At 39.9% G+C, this 12,285-nt stretch overlaps 1 protein-coding gene and 1 non-coding gene across 2 annotated transcripts; both read right to left on the reverse strand.

The window, feature by feature from the left end:
* Positions 1-110: 110 nt before the first annotated feature.
* Positions 111-9,751, reverse strand: vps37a (VPS37A subunit of ESCRT-I). The gene is made up of 12 exons (XM_086120283.1): positions 9,303-9,751; positions 8,130-8,204; positions 7,529-7,646; positions 6,298-6,401; positions 5,444-5,669; positions 5,045-5,115; positions 4,815-4,942; positions 4,655-4,713; positions 4,502-4,570; positions 3,604-3,747; positions 2,633-2,721; positions 111-1,624 (listed from the first exon to the last, which is right to left on the reverse strand). The coding sequence occupies exons 1-11, from the start codon at positions 9,410-9,412 to the stop codon at positions 2,641-2,643; spliced, it is 1,185 nt and encodes a 394-aa protein (XP_085976409.1). The 5' UTR covers positions 9,413-9,751; the 3' UTR covers positions 111-1,624; positions 2,633-2,640.
* Positions 9,752-11,715: 1,964 nt separating this feature from the next.
* LOC147200314 (small nucleolar RNA U3) lies at positions 11,716-11,930 on the reverse strand. Its single transcript, XR_015101943.1, has one exon. It is a non-coding gene; the product is annotated as a small nucleolar RNA U3 (small nucleolar RNA).
* Between the last annotated feature and the right edge of the window lie 355 nt (positions 11,931-12,285).

Raw genomic sequence — 12,285 nt, forward strand, 5'->3', positions numbered from 1 at the left:
CTTTGCTGCTCTCTGATCAATAGTCTTCCTCTTCTATAATGCCGATGCTCACAGTGAGTGTACTCCACCCAAGGTGTGTAAATGTATTGCTGTAATTAATTAAATCAAAATGATGGTAATTGTAAATGCTTTAATAGCCTAACAAATTAAATAAGAACATATAATACAAGGTGTCCAAGTCTTTGATTGCAATATAGTCTATTATAAACATTTCAATACAGTTTTCAATGTCACTGACTTTTAACTGCAGCATTTGAACAAATCATCCAATTTCAACAAACCCTCAACATTATCCCACAAATTCTCAGTTCAATAGCCTCCAACTGTCCAGGGGTGAATTATGCCCACCACTGAGAAGAAAGTCAGTGATGTCCATTCACCAGTGTAAAAACCCAAAGGCAAAATTCTGATTTAACCTGCTCACATGGATTAAAGTACTCTGATCTGATATGACATAAATCAGAGTAAACAAAATATCTAAATGGCTGAATAATGTGCACAACTAAAATTGGTTCAGCATGAGCAAGAAATGGCTGAATCGTATAGTATGACACTCGTATTGACACCAGTGAAGCACACACATTTCACCTAAACATGACACACACAGATCGTGGGGGCACATTAAAGTTACCAATAAACCCAATCTGCATTTGGGTTGTGAGGGCACATTGGAACATGTCATCCTCTCTGCATCATTGAATACAGCGCTTACTAATGGCATTCAGCGGCATGACCTACAGCAACAACTGCTCAAAAGAGGCTTGCATTAACTTGAAGAAATAAATTAGCCACATACAGTAAAGAAATCATTAGTGTATTCAGAGAGATGCCTTAGTGTTTTAACACATTGTTCATGTTGAGGGAGCACTTTTGGTTTGCCTTTCTGTCCATCCATTTTCAATAATGCTTGTCTTGATTAGTGCGCATCTTCATCTGTGTTGCGGGGCAGCTGTCCCAACCGAGTGACTGAGAGGCTTGGTAAAGGCTGGACCGGTTGCCAAGAGACCGTTGGGCAATGTTTGTCTTTCTGAAGATAGAATTTCAATTCCAGAAACGATCACTACATGATCTTGATCTTGTTTGTCTGTGTTAAGTTCCTAACTTAATCAATTCAATCAAAGGAAAGAAAACCGTCAGGTTATGGGACAATCATATTGGCATTGCTCCCCGCCCCAGGAAAGAGTGAAAAAAGTGATCATTGAGCTCTGATTCTCCGCCCCCCCCCCCCCCACCGCCATAATGATCGCAGCATTATTTTTTGCTTCATTGAAAACAAGTAAAAGCGAATATCCCCGGTAATACTGTCAAATGATATTTTGCACTTTCTTCCAAAAGCATTCAACCACTCACCACTAATCAAGCACCCTACAGTATGTGCAATCACAAGAAGTCAACTTCAATAATTTGTCAAGAGACCTCAAAGCATGTACCACTCCTGCTTCTGTGATGATCTCCAAGTCTGTGTGCTCCTCTCATGTTGTCAGACTTTAGTTTTAGAGTTGAGATGTCAGAAAAAGGGCCTTCTGGGCTTGCTGGATTTAAATGTGCCCAATGTAGACCCAGGATGCTCATCTTGTGTCTTCATAGTTTTGGTTGGCAGCAATTGACTGAGAGAACGCTAAACCTGAGAAGAAATCATGGAGTGAAAATAAGTGTGCCGGCTGTCACTGGTATAAACGTCAGTTAAAATACAGTGCAGTACATGTATTTGTCAATTTGTAACAAGAAACGCATGGCTGTGGATGGCTATCATGATTCCCATCAGACATCCTATGATAAGTAACACCCGTATATTTTGTACTTAAAAAGGAAGTATTTTAATAGAGCAGTCATGTTCCATGTTATTACGGTACTGTAAAGCACACACACACACACACACACACACACACACACACACACACACACACACACACGCGCGCGCGCGCGCATGAATATTATGCACCCTCCCAAACAGAAACGACCTTCAAAAGCTGAATTTCTTTTGCCCTCATGTACTTTGTGTTTCCCCCAATTTGGAGGCATCCATGCTCCAAAATTGTAAGTATTATCTGCATGGTAATTTGATAAATTGATATTTCTCATGCCAGACGCATTTTTGTGTGTGTGTGTCAAGAGAAGTTCTCTTACCTTGCTCATAGTTTCGGCTGTCAGCCCTCAAAAGCCCACAGAAGTCTGTGCTAACATACTTGAATCAAAGCGCACCTTTTCACAACCCGTAGGTACTGGTAAATTTCTATACAACGTTTTTGTTGGGTTTTTTTCCCCTCTAAACCAATGTATTAAAAAATGCATTACTCAATAAAATACAGTAGGTAAGAGTTCTGCTTTACATAAGAGGCAGCGTACATTTTTTCTTCGTTTTTAATCTTTTTTTTAAGCTGTTCTACATCCAGATTATAAAGTGCCATATTACTCCACTTGACACCGCTGACATAAACATATTCAACTTTAGTGACGGCAAAGGAAGGAGATTAATAAATAGATCCATTGGCCAAAACACAATATGAGTATGTCACATTTTGACCACAAAAATGTCTGTGGAAAACAGTGAATCTCTATAATTTACTCAAAACATAAAACAAGCCCTTGTGTTTTCCTGCATAAGATTCTAATGAGATCACTGTTGGCGTACCTTGTGTTCTAGTGGGTGGTAGGAAACTGTTCATGTGTGTGGATGGACTGTTGCAACTTCTCTTCTTTCGCCTTTCTGCTGTGGCAAAGCTGTGCAGTAACAAAACGGCAATCAATATATTTCTTATATTCTCCTGTTCACCCACGAGTCTTGGGCTTGCGCACATTTCATTTGCACGCATTCTCTTGTCCAGAATGCTGACACATCCACTATGCTTAATCAGGGAATACATGCAAAAACACAGAGCAGGTGCAATTCTTTTGAATTCTGAGGTTGGCTGCAAATTATAGGGCATCAAGTTTGACTGAAACTTCTGAATGACACTGAAATCCATTTCGTAAATTTTAGCAGATGCTTAATGTGAAAATGCCTTACGTAGCGGATGTGTCATCCGCCACGTAAGAAGTGCACCTCGCTGCGGCTAATACAATGACACTTTGAAGGAAACCATGTGGGTTTTTTTCCCTGGGAAATATATCCAATAAAAACAATTTGCACCTGAATGCATGTTTGGTGGTCCATCAATAAAAACTATCTTGTCATTCTACAGATCAATGGAGCACAAACTTCCTTGTGCCGCGGACCAGACGAGTCACATTATCACACATACATAATTTGATGACCGGCGCAAAGTTCTAACAACAAAAGATAAGACACACAAATTGGGTTTGCATATGTACCTTGAATGATAACTGGCACTTCACAGGAACACTTTACGTGCTATACCATTTTAAGCACTTAAGAGAAAAAGGGGAAATATCGACGGCAGAATGTGAGCAAGGCCATTATTTGATGGGGAACCCCCACAGTGTAGGGTTGCTTCAGAGTGCATCTCTGGCATGAAGGTGTGCAAATGACAGACTTAGATGGATGGGAGAATTCAGGCAGCCACAACAGTGCTTAGTTTTCTCCTCTTACGCACATGGGAGAATATGGCCCGCAGTGACTTTTATTACCAGTCACTAGCTCACCGTTCTCTTTTCCATGAAGCCGGTCAGGAATTCATCGATGTCGGTGCGTCCCTCTAAAAAGTTTTCAGCGGTCGCTTCAGAGTCCTCCTCAGCTTGATGAGCTGCAACCTTTAACCGAGCCTGAAGAGAACTCAGACTACAGCTCTGTATGGAGGAAAGAAATTAAATTTGCTTCCCTCATTTGTACAAATACTGGAAGCGATTTTTCTCTCAAATTCATGCTCTTTAGTTGATGCAAAACATTTATATTCAAAGTCTTCGATGGTTCCGTAAACTGTCACATTATTGTAACACATTTAAAAAGCAGGACAAAGTGGCATATATTAAATAACTCACATTTTGTTAAAAATGAGCAAAAGTACAGGGAGGTGGGGGAGCTCTGACTATGATTGCCTTAGGCATCCAAATGACGAGCCAAAGTGTGCTCATTCGCGGCTTATGCATTGATGATGGGAAGTGAACGAAATATTGGCCGCCGACAATTAATACGTACAGTAGGTTTGAGGTAATACGCTTCACTTGCACATGCCAAATAAATTTAAATTCACTTTCCTCATATGAAATGAATATAAAAATGCAAAATACTAATAGAGTTCAGATTTTATTTTTTTGATTCGCTATGTACATTTGTTGAGCGTTGAGAGGGTGAGAGCAGTGCGCAATTATGTAAGCCTAGGAACCTCACCTCATTAAATGTCCAGCAGTCTGTTGTAGGTATTATATTCTAAAAATATTTACAATTAAAACTTGTATATTGTTTTTTGTAGCGAAAATAGTATACTGGATATACATTTAATGTCTACGGTTTAAGTTTAATTTCTTTTACATGAAACTGGCTTTGCTTGATTCAATCAAAACCCACGTTGCAATGTCGCGAAAGTCACACAATGAGGTTTACCTCACTCAGATCATGTTGTCTCTGCATCTTTGCCTCAAAGGCAAACTTCAGTTGAGTCAACTGTTCAAACTGAACACACGAGAGGCAATGTGATAGAAAACAGAAACAATTGGAGCATTTTGAGTTCATCTATTTGGAATAATAATATCAAACCTTGTAGATAATTTCTTGTCTTTTCCCTTCCAGCTGTGGCTCCATATGCAGATTTCTTTCTGGAAAAAAAATGAGATACACAGGTTTTACCCAAGTGATGTGAGCTTCTCTAACCAGCCTGGCTGAGCAGATAGAGTCCAGAGTTGGAAGAGGAACATACTTGCCATATCCACAATGTTAGTGACCAGTTCCTCTTTATCACTTGTGACTTGTTGGAGCTGTGGCAGCGTCATGAAGAATCTCAGTAAAACATCCTCATTTTCTGACATGTCAGATAGTTGAGTTGGACTGGGGCAAGGCGCAGCAAAGACAACAAAAGAAGAATATATTCTTCAATTTCGCTCACACAAATGTACTTGAATAATGTCTTAACACTTGAGGATAAATTACTTCAAGTCAGAGAGTTCAGGAAAAGACTCGGGAATCTCAGGCATCTTATACATATGTCCATTCAGGCCAGCCTGAAAAGACAAATGATGAGAATGGATGAGAATGCAAATACTTAAGTGAAAGCCAGCCTCTAAAAAAAGTCATTCAAAAATTTTATCAATGATCCAGCTCTACTGCTACATTGTGCACAGCAATTTCCAGACTATATCCTGCTACATTTTTGAACCCTGCAACACAGACAAAGGTGTGGCTAATTTGGGGATTTTTAGGGGCTAAATTAATTACAATTTTATTTACAACCTTGTCTCGGTGAAACCGAAGCAAACTACCCTAAATCCCAAGAAGTGCTTTGAAACAGGAGAACAAATTAACATCTTGAGGCATTCTTCATCAATGTACCTGTACGTCTCCAACGGGTACGGGCAATGGCAGGTCAGTAATGAGACCATAAGGTGTTGGACCTCGAGGGGACCCATGGACAGCATCAACTGCAGGATGAAGCACCGGTCCAACTCCAGAGGGAGCCGGTGCTAGAGGTGGCGTCTGACTTTGCCCAACATGTCGAGAACCAAAGTGGTAACCCTGAGTCGGGTAAGGAGGGATACTGGACGGCTTGTACATACTGCTGTTGATTAGATCAAATACCAAAATGTTACTCACATTATTTTCACCCCCAAAAAATATTGTTGTTTACTTAAGTTGTTTCTACAAACTATCATTTTCATTTGTATCTCAATTAATGCAACCGTTTACTTGTACACATGCTTTATACATACTGTATATACGCAAGCCTGACTTGAAACAATCTGTTCGACAAAGTCTTTTCGAATTTAATGTTGGCAAATGAGAAATTGAAAGCATACATTCTTTTAAGTTAATAGGCTTTTGGAATTACTAGGCCATATGTGTTTCTGAGAAATAGCAGGTTATTATAACTATAGCATGATGAAGCGAACCTAGTTACTTATCATCCTTAAATCCCCTATCCCACTGAGGGGCGAACAAATGTGACTGTTGGCGACAGTAGCAAAATGTGTGTTTGTGTTATTGTGTGTTCGCGTTGGAGTTTGTCAGGGTCCGTTCGAGGTTTTAGTGATTTTGCTCAAAATTTCTAAAACTACAATACATTAGGGAGACCTCAAAGTCATATGCATTGTTTTTTTTTTCTACCAACATTTGCTTTTCATTCTGTATAAAAGCTGCAGTGATTTTTTTTTTTTAATCCGTGGTGCATAGATATGGAACCAACTCACTATGGAAAGCCAGACGGGCCAGTGGACATCAGGGCGGGAGGGCTCTTCCAGAACTCATCCAGCAGACTTTGAATTACCTTACCCAGGTCTGAATGCATGCCAAACTACAACAAAAAGGATGGTAAGAACTGTATGATGAACTAATGCCATTATCTCTGTCCTGAGACGTCAGTTTCACGTTTCTGATATCCTTTCGTAACAGCATCCCATCTGTTGCTGTAATGGTCATTTGGGTAGCAATAGTTTTCTTGCTACAGTGTAGCAAGAAAACTACAATGTGTCGCCTAGAAGTAATGTCATCTGACAGCGCCTGTTTTGCTACTCTTTTCTTTTGTCAACTCATGCTGCAATGCTAGTAATAATAATAATAATACTTTTTATTTATAAGCGCCTTTCAAGACACCCAAGGACACTTTACAATAACAAAAAACACAAAACACTAGTGAACGTACGTGTAGTCTTCTTTTGTAGCCCACATATGAACAGTTGCAGGGCTGGCCCGTGCTCTGCGGAAATGACACCTTGGGGAATGACGGACTGACAATAGACGGACTGTCAAGACTGTTTAATTTTACTGACGGAAGCGCTGTTAAAATAACATGACGGACTGCTCTACTTACGATTAGAGTTTGGTTCGGTTTGAAAAAAATGACGGACTGACAATGATGGACAGGTGAGGGATGATGAATGACAAATTGGCAAAACTTTGTAAATTGCCCACCTCTGTGAGTTTCCGAATGGTCTGAGCGAATGAAGGAGTGCGCGCACGCGTCATCTAGTTATGAACAATGTGCATGATTTCGCAGCTGCAGTCTAAGTGTTTTGGGGCCACATATAAAATCTTGTTTTGGGCCACCAAAATCATAGGGTCAGCCCCTGAACAAGTGGGTGCTGTAATGCCAGGCTTAATAAGTTGCAACTTGAATCGATGGCGATCATTTTGGTGGATTTCTCTTTCACTCCATGTAAAACTAAGCGATTGTTGTGCCATTTTGGCAATATCACGGCAATGATGCTTTGTGACCTTTAAAATTAAGAAGATTTTTAAAAATAGTCTTTTTCACCCAATAGCGATGATAATTATGTGATCCACCCGAATTTCCGATCATGTGCTCAGATCGGGACAACTATAACTACTTCTAATACTATTGCAGTCTTAATAGGGATCAAATTCAGAGCTAAATCCCTTAACGATAGTTTTACCATTTGCAAATGTCCCAGCAATACTTACATTAGTGATGAGGGGGCTTGTGATCAAAGTGCCATTATTGCTGTCGACAAGGTGGTGACCAACAGGAGGGTAGATGCTAACCACTGGCTTCTCCTGAGGGAACTGAGGTGGCAGAAGACTGGAGGCAAAGAGTGTGACAGTCTCAGTTTGACCCTTGATTAAACTTTATAGACCTCTCCCTAAATTAGACATCAATACTATAATAAGCTATTGCAATAGTTGATATGTTAACAGTGTTTGAGGTAACGTCTGTCACAAGCATTCTAGCATGACTACATTGGTGACTGATACTAATGTGGTTGAACCAAACAATTACCCTGTGAAAGAACAAGACTTGTCTCTCAAGTTGTTCCATTTGTTCACAGACTATTTTTTTCTGTATTTCATGTACAAAAAATCAATGCAAGAGGTAATGTGCTGTCTATGGAATTTCAAAACTGTTTGAAGGGTTAAATATTATCAGCAATCGACCCTCTTACCTCCATGACCCTCTATACTACTAGGCCAGTATTAGACATAGAAAAACTCCCTTTTCTAATCTGTGTGGCCTATTTAGTTTATATGGCTGTGAAACCAACTAAGTCTGCAAATGTGAACTCACATGTTAACAGTGATGGTGGAGTTGTTGACTGTAAACGGAATCCTGTATTCCACATCTTTCTGGATTTCTGCAATGCTGTTGAGAGACAAAAATCCAGTCAAGTCAAGAGCTGCCAAGGTGGAGGTATTTGCAGGAGTAATTTTAACAAGATTTCCTGAAAATTACAGGGTGTCAACTGGGAATCTTGTTGGAATGTCCACTTTGACATGAGTACAGTACACCGCACCAAGAATTTGGAAAATTTGATGAAATTCTAGAATTGCCTTGTGTTTTTCTTGATTGAAACAAACAACAAAACATGTTTTTAAGGGCCATTTGAATGGGGGGGGGGGGGGACTTTAAACTCGAGGTACGTACATTGTAAATGTTCACGTAAATATTCAGCATAATTCTAGTCCTGTAGTACATGAGCCAAAGTGGCTTCTGAAACTAACTGAAAATCAGAAGGATGGGTCTCAAACTCTGGTCCTTGAGGGTCGGCATCCGGCATCTTTTGGGTTTTTCCCTCCTCCGACACATCTGATTCAAATGCTCAGCTCATCAACAAGTTTTGCAAGAGCCTCATAACGATCCTGATCATTTGAATCAGCTTCAACCAAAATGGAAACCATACCACTGAATTCACGCTGCTGTGAGCGCGCACTTTGACCAGAAATCAGTTTAGATTACATCTGCCCAGTAAAAGACGCCGGATAATTAAAAACATGACTGGAAAAGAAAACACACATTCCAAAATACACTTTTGTAAAACACTCGTGACATACAGTGATATCGCAAGACGTGACAGACTAGCGACAACTCGTGTTAACTCTAAAGATAGCCATGGCCAATTCGCCATAGTCACCGTTGACAACTGGATTAGCAAACCCACAGAGCTACCAGGAAGTATTAGCACCAAGACAAACTGCCAAACGTTCGCGTAACAACAGATGATTTGCACCTGTCCTAACATCACTTCGAACTAATCTTTAATCAGAAGTAAACAATTCTAGGTAGTTCCTCTCCTGTAATTAAATGTTCACTTGGTGACTATTGCAGTTTAGTCACGTGTATTCTGTGAAGCTACAAAGTTAGCATGTCATTGTGATTAAAATAACTCAACACATACCACTTGTACAATGAAAGGATGAGAGTTTACAGCAACCAACTTGTCCGGGTTACAATTGACGTTACCTGGGATGAGCAGCTTTCAGAGACTCAATCTGTCGCTGTCTTTGTTGTTGCAGACTGTTGAGTGGAGTGTGAGGTCCAGAACCCTTTGAGATGGGGAAAAGCCAATTCATCCTTTCTAAACCAAATAAGATTTAACTTGGTAATAGAATACAAACGTCTGATGTAAACTCAAGCGGAACGGCTGAACTGCGAGCGCTAAATGGAGCTTTGTGTAGCTAACCCCATTAGCTAGTAAATAACGTTGCTAACTCGTTTTTGTTTGTAGCAACGCTACAGAATCAGACAGCACGCCGTGTTGTGCCTGATTAACTGATTAAATGTATTCGATAGGGTGTTCCCCCTTAATCATGTTCCTCGTTGAGGAGTGAAATGAACGTCACCGGTACATGAGCTAATTCAGGCTAAAGGAAAACAACACAAACGCTTAAGCAACTTCTTTGCGTGGTTTGTCGCAGTAAATCAGTGAATACGTAACTTCCCCTTTGTCCTTTCAAAATACAACGAACGTAAAGAAAACCATTCGGTTAATTAATTGGCATTATTTTTTTATTTTTCGAATATCTGATGTGTATTGGGTTTTCTATATCACATATACAGTACTTGCACGCCACATAAACACAAATTACAGAGCAAAATAGAGTGTAGCTTTCTGGTTTATTTATTTAGGAAGAAACCTGCTCCCTAACTAAATACGTGTAGTCTAAATCCTGTGCGATGTGGACAAAAGTGAACATCCCGATACTATTGGAAATGATCTAACACCAATACCTGTACATATTTTTAGCTTTTAACTATATGAGGTGAACGGGAGATTTGGAAATAGAGATATCCTAAGGTTATGCGTTGACTTTTTTTTGTAATAACAATCAGAAAAAGATCATAGTCATACACGACATCAGCAAGGATGACCAAAATAAAGGGCTGGGGTTGGCATGCTTATAACCATTCAATTTAGGCTTCAGATTAAAAGGTGCTGTGGACCCCCCGACCCCCATGGTCGATCGATATGTGCTGTGCGCTTTTACAACCCCTTCAATGCAGCCACGGCGTTGTAGTTTTAAAAACGGAAATCGAAACTAACTGACTACGGGGCTTCGTTTTGATACGTTGCTAAATCGTCTCTGTAATTTCCTGAACTTTAAAGGAAGCACCCCTTCATCTCTTTGACCGATGGCTTGGTACGCAAAGGTTAAAGAAGGGTGATTTAAAGGTTAAGAGCAGTTTATGAGATATCTTTTTTCCGGAGCGTTGTGTCACGTGCTCAAAACAAAGCTGCTGATTGGGCAGAGAAGATCTGAGTTCTGCAATCGATTGCTCATCCTCAAGTACCCGGACCTTATCACACGAACTGAATTTGCACATTAAAAATTGGAGTTTTTCCTTGTAAATTGAATGTGAAAAGTAAAACAAACTGAATATCTGTGGAAAATATTTTAATGTGTATTTGCAAAACTGAATGTGAAAAAAATATACAGAATTGAATTTTCAATGAGGGATTGAAATTAAAATTGCACATTTCAAATTCAGTTCTTCAGAGTTATGGTTCAAATTAAACTATGCAAACTCCATGCATCCATTTGCTGGTCCTCACAAGGGTTGCAGGGCGAGTCTATGGACAGCAGGCGGGGGACACCCTGAACCGGTTGCCAGCCAATCGTAGGGCACACAGAGACGAGGGCTGCTCAACAAAATTGCGGGCCGGTCTCTCGGGAAACAGAAATAAAACAAACTGCCGCTGACAACTAAATTACGGCGCATCATCACACGTCAGCCACAAAAAATACTGATCGTGATCTTGTCAACACAGTTGGTTGCAGTTTATATTTCTGGTCAAATACGTTATGAACAGCAATGTTGGAGGGAATGTTAAGTTATTTTATTTAGACTGACGCGCGAATAAGGCTAAAACTATACATCCCACTTAAATGTGAACTGAAGTGGGCTGCTTTGAGAGTTTAAAATGAGCCTCCTCCCGGACACTGATGCGTAACACAAAATACTGTACACAGTCATCCATCTTTATTTGTAAGTAGAACATGATATTGAGTAAGGTATGCAGACTACTAAACGAAAATATGCTTCATAAAGCATTATTAATACATTCACCAGGAGAGGTTTAACTGGGGGACAGTTTTAATCAACAAGAGTAATTTCAAATATGGTGATGGTGTATCTCGGTTCGCGAAGCAGTTAGAGCGAGTGCGTTTGTGGAAGTATTTAGCCTGTCATCGAATATAAGTGAGGAGGAACATGGTCGACTACTAATGCATTATCTAATACTCTTATTGGCAGAGGATAACAACGCCGCTTGGTAATCTACAAGATCAATGATTCATAGATATTTGGAAGAAAGATTTACTCGCTGATTTAAATGTGGGATAATTAAAGTTAATAACATAACATGTTCAGCTGAACCACTCTGTACATATCCCCTCCCTCCTTACTCCAAGCGGAAGCAAGGAACGATCATCAAGAGCGAACAAGCAGATGAGAACTCATCACTTGAAGCCAGCTTAACGCTCAAAAGGGGATATCGCAACTCTTCATAGTGGTTAGCGAAACCTATCACTTTAGAAACACATTTCTCAAGTCGAAAACTATAGAAATGATCCCTGAAAGTATAGTCTTGGTTGGAGAATGTGCGACGACGGGAACTCATTCACGGCAGTACTATTTTCACCCTAGGTGCGTCTGTACTTTCGTTACCATTTTCCGAACCTCATGATATGATGTCTAGTCAAGAACAAAAGGAAAGGTTAATATAAATTATTTTGGAAGCCTCAAAACAGGATTCATTTAGATCACAGTACACCAACCCAGAATGCTTTGCACGCACGGTTTTTTTAATATCAAAATCACATTGTTTTAAAGATTAACGCAGACTCAAAGGTTTAGAATAAAGTAAAATACGTAGTTAGATAAATAAGGTCACAGTGATCCTTGGGGTGAGAGAGATTTAATTTAGCGTTGAGAAGGGGGGAAA

The sequence above is a fragment of the Hippocampus guttulatus genome, chromosome 9 (assembly GCF_054856545.1).
Source record: "Hippocampus guttulatus isolate MCC_2025c chromosome 9, RoL_Hgut_1.0, whole genome shotgun sequence".
NCBI classification, from domain to species: Eukaryota; Metazoa; Chordata; class Actinopteri; order Syngnathiformes; family Syngnathidae; genus Hippocampus; species Hippocampus guttulatus.

Excerpts from the sequence above, each read along its gene's own strand:
- vps37a (XM_086120283.1), bottom strand. The coding sequence starts at position 9,412 with ATGAATTGGCTTTTCCCCATCTCAAAGGGTTCTGGACCTCACACTCCA. Across the intron at positions 6,402-7,528 it reads CAAGCCCCCTCATCACTAAT|TTTGGCATGCATTCAGACCT; the intron begins GTAAGTATTGCT and ends TTTTTGTTGTAG. Across the intron at positions 5,116-5,443 it reads TACCCGTTGGAGACGTACAG|GCTGGCCTGAATGGACATAT; the intron begins GTACATTGATGA and ends TTGTCTTTTCAG.